At 45.6% G+C, this 8,929-nt stretch overlaps 1 protein-coding gene across 1 annotated transcript; it reads right to left on the bottom strand.

The window, feature by feature from the left end:
• Positions 1-7,639: 7,639 nt before the first annotated feature.
• On the bottom strand, positions 7,640-8,392 carry LOC134202336 (uncharacterized). Its single transcript, XM_062677364.1, has one exon. The coding sequence runs from the start codon at positions 8,390-8,392 to the stop codon at positions 7,640-7,642; it is 753 nt and encodes a 250-aa protein (XP_062533348.1).
• Positions 8,393-8,929: the final 537 nt, after the last annotated feature.

Below are 8,929 nucleotides of genomic sequence, written 5' to 3'. Positions count from 1 at the left end.
CCCTGACGAGAGTCCCGAGGACAAGACTCACAAAATTCAGAAGACAAAGGTTCTGAACATCGGCGAATTACCTTCCGGTCGTCAGAGAGCGTCCACGCACAAATACAACATCACGCATGAATACACACTTCAGAGCTTCTCGGAACCGTTCAGCACCACTCGACGATCACGTATGAACCGCCCTCTGCTCCTAATATTTTACCGTTTAATCCATATCTTCTTCATTCACAGAAAAACTAATCCAACGTCCTCGGATCTCCACGCAGTCGCAGTTCTACTACCAGCAAACCACTCCCAGCCTGTTCTACAGCAGTTCGCCAGCCGTCACCAGCGTTACGCTCAGTCCGAACAAGCAACCTTCGCGGAAGCGCAAGCCAGGCTCGTACGAAAAATCTTCCTACGCCTCGGCGAACCACCGCAAACAGAAGGACGACTTCGCCGGTCGGACCTACAGGCCGGCGTCGGATTACGATTACTACGACGACGGCGAGCAGCGGATCATTGGCAAGTCCAACTCCCAGGTCAAGGTGATCATGCACGGACCGGGCATCATCGAGTGTCTCGATCAGGGCAACTTCCCGCATCCGTTGTCATGCAAGAAGTTCATCTCCTGCGCCAAGATGGAAATCGGTGGAGTTGTCGGCTGGGAGTACACTTGCCCGAAGGGGTTGAGCTACGACCCCGTTGGCGGAATCTGCAATTGGTCTGCAGGTTTGGGTTGTAAGGATTAGTGCGAGGGGGGTCGACTGAACCCCGAGTTACTTGATAAAGAATCAATCCTCTTTACTGTACAGTCCTTTCATCAGATGAACAGACGCTTCACTTAGGGTATTTTCAAATTCAATGGTAACAAAATAGGCAATGAAAAATCTCAAAGTGAGACGTCTGTTAGTCGTGCTTTTTCCATAATTGTCTGAATAATTGGGCACTTAAAAGGTAAACGTAACGTATATCGTAACATTTTATCAGAACAGAATCTTTCAAACCGATTTCGATGAATTGAAGGAAGCAACTTATGGAGAAAGCACTATTTTAATTCGAATACTGCCATGAAATCAGACTCTGACAATGACCACGCTGAGTGACCACCATGACTTTATTTTATTTCAACGTCTATTTGTTCGCTGTTTAGGATTAGTTAAATAATTTTCTCGATTAGAATATAAGAACCACTCTTTCCTACCGGCTTTCCCTTTCCAGCTAGTTAGTAAGCAACGTGAACCACGATGAACTCTAGAACAGTACTCGTTAGGTAAATAGATTTGTAGATGAGAGATTTATTTGAAGATGGTTTTCTTCTCTTTTAGATTTTATACTAGAATAGGATTTATTGTTTCCCACATGAATGGAAAACAGTGGAGAGATTAAAAATATAAACGGAACACTCCAAATCTGAGGTGCGAGTGATTATAATGAATTGTCTGAGTTCCTTCAACTCACACAGTTGGAACCAGTATGGAATGGGTCCGAAAGTGAAGCATTTGTGAATAATCCCATCCCAAACAATGATGATGAGAATAAACATATTTTGATGACAAGTTGAGCATTGAATGGTATTTGTAGATTTTCCGAAAATTCAACTTGAATCGAATGTACAGAAGCAATAACGAATGTGAAGGTCTATTCTGTCGTGAATCGCATATCTGTCCCATTTTGGTTGGGTTTCCTATTCATATGGGACAAATATGCGATTCACAGCAGTATTGCCTTGGGTGATACAAATCGGTAAGTACTTCGGGAAAGGTGAATGTTCAAAACGATTTAAAATGGGAGTTTTATCCTCTATCACACATGGAGTCTTTGCACGCCTTAAACTGGAGAACTTAAACACCGGAGACGAGAGCAATATAAGGAAGAGGGAAAAAACGTAAAGGATGTGGAAAGTGTGGGAGAATACCGACGGAACACCCAACAGGAATGCAGCGGACAGCCCAATCAGCGAGACGGTAGAACGGAATCACCTTGGGACTTTGCGCGGAGTAAATGAAAAGCAGCGTATTCGAAACTGAACTTTATTTCGCGACGGTTCACATTTGAATGAATTGAAACGTGTTACTTTTTTCTCTTGGCGATGTCGATTAGTTGGTAGCCCTTTAGTACAGAGGCGGCGAACGGAAAAATGTCACCCCCATCTACACTTCCAACACTCCTCCTTGACATTTTACTCTATCATTGGTTAGCCTGTTCAATTTTGTTGAACAGGCCCATCATTTCTGCAAACCTCCTCTGCTTCACAGCACATAACGGTTTCGTCAGAATGTCTGCGGTCATTTCCTCTGAAGAACAGTATTGCAAAGCCACTACACCTGTCTCTACCAGGTCCTTGGTGAAGTAAAGGCGCGTATCAATATGCTTCGACCTTCTAGATAGCCGCTCCTCTTTGACAAAATCGATACAGCTTTTGTTGTCCTCCAGTATCACTGTTGGACCGTTTTGCGTTTCTCCTAATTCCTCTAACAGACGCCTCAGCCAGACCACCTCCTTACATGCCTCAGATAACGCAAAATACTCTGCCTCCATACTGGATAATGATACGCTTGTCTGCTTTCGACTTGCCCAGCAAACAGTCGCACCTCCCAGTTGAAAAAGATATCCGGTGTTCGATTTCCGGTCGAGCGTATCTCCGCTCCAGTCAGCGTCACTGAATCCGATCAACGTAGCCGGTCCGCTTCTTTCTGTTGCCAAACACAGCTTGTAGTTATTCGTTTTGACCAAATACCGGACAACGCGCTTAAGCTCTGTCCAGTCAACCTCAGTCGGATCGCTCACTTGGCGACTTAAAATAGAAACACTTACGGCGATATCCGGTCGCGTATTCACTGTCACATAAAGTAGCGCTCCTACGAGACTGTGATAGAGTCGGTTGTCGTCCAGTTTCTTGCTTCCTTCGCGACTGCGGTAGTAACCAATATCTAACGGAACATTCGAACCTTTGACATTTTCTAGACCGAAACGAACCGCTAGTCTTTTGATGTACGCCTCTTGGTCCAAACTGTAGAAGCCGTTGTTCTTGGTCACACGAACTCCCAGGAAGTGACTCACTTCTCCAAGCGATGTTAGTGATAATTTCTTGCTCAGCTCCTTCTCCAAATCAGTAATATGCTTTTCGCTGGTACTGGCCACCAACATGTCATCAACATATATAATCAGAAACATTCGTCCAGTAGGCAGCTTCTTCGAAAATAAGCACGGATCAGATCGGGATTGCTTGAAACCCAATGCCGTGAGTATGCCACTGATGGTCGTGTTCCACACTCTAGCCGCCTGTTTAAGACCATACAAACTGCGCTGGAGACGGCACACAAGGTGCTCCTTGCCTTTCTCAATGAAACCCTTCGGCTGTTGCATATAAATAACTTCCTGCAACCGGCCATGTAGATACGCCGACTCAACATCAATGTGACGCACCACCATATTGTTATGTCCAGCAGCTGCCAATAGGACTCGAAAAGTTGTTAAAGTGGCAACTGGCGCAAACACTGCGTCATAGTCAACGCCGATTCGCTGCGAAAATCCTCTTGCCACTAGCCGAGCCTTGAATCGCGTGACATTTCCCGCATTGTCTTCCTTTTTTCGAAATACCCACTTGCAGCTGATAGGTGTACGTCCAGCCGGTAGTTCTTCTAGAATCCACGTCCCGTTTTTTATAAGAGATTTGTACTCAGCAGTCATTGCCACTTTCCAAAGGTCCTGTTCCGAACCACTAATCGCTTCCTCATAGCTTGTCGGTTCTTCGCGCACAGCCATCGCAACATCTACTTCAAAATCGTCAAATCGCTTGGGAAGCACACCCCTTGTGCTTCGTTTCGTATGCGCGCGCTCAACCTCACTAGCTTGCACGTTGTTTCGCTCGGGTTCATCATCCCATCCGTAAAACTCCTCCTCAGACTCATTACTTGCTTGCTGCTCCTCCTCCCTACACGGCTTCTCGATATCAACTTGCTCATTCGCTACTGCTTTCTCCTGAGTGGCGTCCTCATCTTCGGAATCCAGTTCAACATGATATTCGTTACTGCCAGGAATCGGATCACAAGACGATGATGATCCATCTCCAAGTTCTATAAATCGCGCATCGCGACTTATTGTTATTCCGTTGGTCTTCGGGTCCAAAAATCTGTAGGCCTTTCGATCGTCGCAGTATCCGACAAAAAGTAGTCGTTGAGCCTTACTGTCAAGAGAGCGATTTTTGCGTTCTGCAATGCCGTTTTGCTGGGGTGAATAAGCGGCCGTGAATTGCGCTTGGATTCCTTCCACCTCGTAAAATTGCTTCAGGACTTGATTCATATATTAACCGCCACCATCTGACCGAATTACGCACGAAGCTCTACCAAAACGGGTCTTCACATGTGTTACGAAATGCGTGATGGAATCGGCAGCGTCTGACTTTTGCATGAGCAAACAAACCACCATGTATCGGCTGCGATCGTCAATGAGGATCATTAGGAAGCGACAAATCCTGGAGTGATATTCTTCATTGGTCCGCAAATGTCCTTGTGAATAAGATCCAAAACACGCTCAGCACGCGTTCTTGAAGATTTAGGAAAAGGAATTCTGCTGGACTTACCCTCAAGGCAGTGCTCACAAACTTGCCGTAATCCACAGTCATGTACCTTTAGACCTTCACAAAGATTGCCCGCTCTGATTCGTTCGAGAACAGCCGGATCCCGGTGCCCAAACCGCCTATGCCAAGTGTGTTGGCAGCTGGACGAATGCCTAGCCTCCTTGCCCACCTTTGCATCCGCCGCTTCCTTCAGCATATACAAGTTTCCGCGAAGTTCTGCAACTGCCACCACTCGCTTTGCTTTTTGGGTCAGCTTCCGCACAGATAGCAAAGCACTATCGAGATTGGGGACGTATAGTACATCCTCGAAGAGTACCTCCAAAACTCCACCTTTATCGTCGATGCAATTTACTGTACCATCGCCTACGCCGGCAGACGTAGTAGTTGAACCATCCGCCAGAACCACCTTGATTTTTACGTCTTCGTTCAGCTTGCTGAAGAAAGCCCTTTTGTTCGTCATGTGGGTCGAACACCCACTGTCAACTAGCCAACCACTGTTGTTTTGTTCTCATGCCATGAAGCAAATGGTAACGTCAGACTCGGGAAGGCTCCGATAGATTATGGCGACCTTAAGCGGAACCTCGAGCTCCAGACCAGCGCACGATAGGCGATCAAATAACTCCTCTAGCTCGACCAAATGCTGTTCGACATTACCACCTTCGGCCATGTTCAGGCTGCAGATACGACGCAAAACTGACACGCGTGACGTCATGGTCGTCTTCTCGTGAAAATCTTTCAGGCGGTTCCATGTTTCCTCGGCAGAAGTAGCACCACGAATCAAATTTAGTTGGCTGTCTTCCACGTAGAGCACAATTGCACCGTGTGCCTTACGATCAGCCTTCGTCCATTCTGACGTTACCGGTTGCGGTGCCGGATCCTCAACTGCAAACCACGTATCTTCTCGTTTTAAAAACATTTCCATACGGGTCTTCCAAACTTGATAGTTTAGATTGTTCAGCCGGGCGAAAAGGTATTTGTCACTCATCTTGTTTTGTATCACGAAGCAAAACAACGAAACGCGAGTCAACACAATATTCTTCCACCCGCACGACCACACGAGCCCAAACAATCTCACTGCTCACGACTCACGCGAAAATGTTTTTTCCGCCGCAAACTAACGGCACCGCACGCGAACACAACCCCAAAAACCCAGATTAATCCACCTAGCAGTGATGATGCCTTTCTCGCGGAAAAGGGTAATTAATAAATGTAGCCTTTACGCTTACACCTCGATGATGTACAAGAAAGGCAAAACAGTTACACCGTCTAATGTTATGATAGAACATTTACACTAGTAGACGACAGATGGCGCTGCCAAAAGTTTCTCGAATTTCCTATGTTCGAATTTTGACTTTCGGACAATTTCATAGTACTATGAAACTCAACGAAGAGCATACTTACGCCTAAATGCGTGCAACACGAGCATCTTTATAGTACGATGAAACTCTTAATGGAAGCAAGCCACGGATAAACTTTGAAAATATTCATAGATGCAAGGCATTTTTCATAACACATTATTGTTCTATGTGACTATGTCTCATCACTATTTTAATATTATCTATTTTTTGCAATTTGCAATTATTATGAAATTCAATAGTGATCAATAGCGTTTTAGTCTCTGTCGGATGCAACTTGTTGCAAGAAAATCGATTAAGAGTTTCTATGTGAAAATTTGGCTAATGTTTTTTATGGCATTTTGTGCACACACACACGCACACACATACACACACACGCACACACGGACAGACAGACATTTGTTCAGCTCATCGAGCTGAGTCGAATGGTATATAACACTATGGGTCTCCGGGACTTCTATCAAAAGTTCGAATTTGGAGTGAAATGATAGCCTTTCGGTACAACTTAGTTGTACGAGAAAGGCAAAAAGGTTTCACTGCTTCTAGAGCTTTTCGTCCAAAAAATACGATACTTCTTTCACTCGAAATACTGGGCTCATAACCTGTGGGAGAATACCGACGGAACACCCAACAGGAATGCAGCGGACAGCCCAATCAGCGAGACGGTAGAACGGAATCACCTTGGGACTTTGCGCGGAGTAAATGAAAAGCAGCGTATTCGAAACTGAACTTTATTTCGCGACGGTTCACATTTGAATGAATTGAAACGTGTTACTTTTTCTCTTGGCGATGTCGATTAGTTGGTAGCCCTTTAGTACAGAGGCGGCGAACGGAAAAATGTCACCCCCATCTACACTTCCAACAGAAAGGAGGGAAAAAGGAGATGAAAGCGAGAGAAATGGGCAGTTTAGAGTTTAGCCCGTTGTTGAAACCGGAGTGTCCGTCGGAGTGAAGTAGAGATCGACCAATTTCCTTGGAACAGCACCGCATGTCCGTGTCGCAAGTGTCGTGAAATTCGTACCCCGAAAAGTGCAAGGGTCCTAGAAGTGCGGAAACGACAGTGCAAGGTCGTATCATCCTCCGTTGCCGATGACCAGTGAGCACCAGTCTGTCACCAATTTCGCTGGATAACACACCACGTGAATGCTGGACACCTGCTATTGAGGTTAGGACCCAGTAAGCTCCCGTGGGTGGGCAATCAGATTTCCGGGCAAGAGAAAGAAGACAAGAATAACCGACGTGGTGACGAACGAACCCTGTGCCGGTGACTAGCGAGTACCCCAAAGCCAAATTTGCTGGATCATACGTAGCGTGCTAGCAACGTCGCTCGCTACTGAGGACAAGGCCCCGGCAAGGTTGTGCGGTTTCGCGCCCGCTTGCTGGGAACCCTATCCAATGCGCATTGCCGCCGCCGACGGGCAAATTGAGCCATTGATTTTCCAAGTGCCTTGCCGTGACTCGAGACAGTAGAAAGCCAAGAACCGACCGTCCCTGGTTAGGACGGAACGAGATTTCGGATAGGAAAAAGCGGGTTTAGATTTTAAACTTATAAAAACGTGTGTTTATTCATCGAACTTTTTCAAACAACAAAACATGTGGAATCAAGGAAACAGAAAAATACACATTTGACATTTAGGTTGTCAGCACTGCTCGTGAGCCGAGGGATAACTCGTGAAAGCTTCAATAATACACTGAACATAAATTGCATCCTTATTACCCCTGCTCAATTTTTGTCTAGTAGATTCAGTCTCTCGCGTTGCCGACGAAACTGCCATGCAGGAAGACCTTTCGTCATTATATCTGCTTCCTGATGATCCGTTGATACGTATCGCACTTCTATTTGCCCCTGCTGAACCAAATCACTAACGAATCGATGTTTGACGTCGATATGCTTTAATCTGCTTCTAGCCTTCGGTTCACAAACAACTTTAATCGTGCTTTGGTTGTCTTCATAATACGGAACTGTACTTATGTTGTGGCCCAGTTCTTCTATCAACCGCTTGAGCCACATTCCTTCACACACAGCTACGCACAACGCAATCAACTCTGCCTCTGTTGACGACAACGATATTGTTGGCTGCTTTCTCGTGCCACATGCAACAGTGCACCCGAACACCTTAAACACATATCCCGTCACCGAGCGTCGATCCACTACTTTATTCGCCCAGTCCGCATCGCAGAATGCAGCAAGCACCGATTCCTCGTTGACAGCTTCAAACTTCAGCCCAATATCCAGCGAACCCTTGATGTACCGCAATATGCGCTTCAAATGCACCCAATGTTCATCGGTTGGACAACTTTGAAATTGGCTGTAGTAGTTCACTGCCGCACACAAATCAGGCCGAGTGGTGAGAGTTACGTACATTAAACATCCGACTAATTCTCTATACGGCTTGGTGGTACGCGTAGATTCATTACCTTTCTGCAGTTGTAAACGGCACTCCATTGGAACAGATGATGGTTTGCACTCGAGCATGTTAAATCTTTCCAATAGTGTCTCCAAATATCTACGCTGGCTGATTCGCATGATTCTCTTGTCGATGTCCCTCTCTATTTTCATTCCAAGAAAACATGAAACCTCATTCGAATCCGTCATTCTAAACTCCTGAGACAAACAACTCTTGATGACCTTGATTTCCTTCAAGTCATGGCCAATTATCAATATGTCATCTACATATAGTAACAAGAATACTTTCTTGCCACCTCGACTTCTGAAGTAAAGACACGCATCATTTTGACTTCGTTGGAATCCAAGTTTTGTAATGAAACTATCGAATTTTTCATTCCAAACTCTAGATGCCTGTTTAAGGCCATATAGTGCCTTTTTCAAACGGCACACTAATCCGTTTCATACTTCATAGCCCTCCGGCTGTGACATATATATTTCCTCGGTAAGTTCACCGTTGAGGAAAGCCGATTGAACATCCATCTGATGAATCAGCATCCGTTCTTTGTTCGCCACAGCTAATAGGGTTCTTAACGTGTCCACTTTAGCAACAGGAGAATATGTTTC

The sequence above is a fragment of the Armigeres subalbatus genome, unplaced genomic scaffold, assembly GCF_024139115.2.
Source record: "Armigeres subalbatus isolate Guangzhou_Male unplaced genomic scaffold, GZ_Asu_2 Contig1171, whole genome shotgun sequence".
Taxonomy (NCBI): Eukaryota; Metazoa; Arthropoda; class Insecta; order Diptera; family Culicidae; genus Armigeres; species Armigeres subalbatus.
The sequence above is the reverse complement of the archived record's forward strand: the minus strand, read 5'-3'. Positions and strand labels throughout refer to the sequence as shown.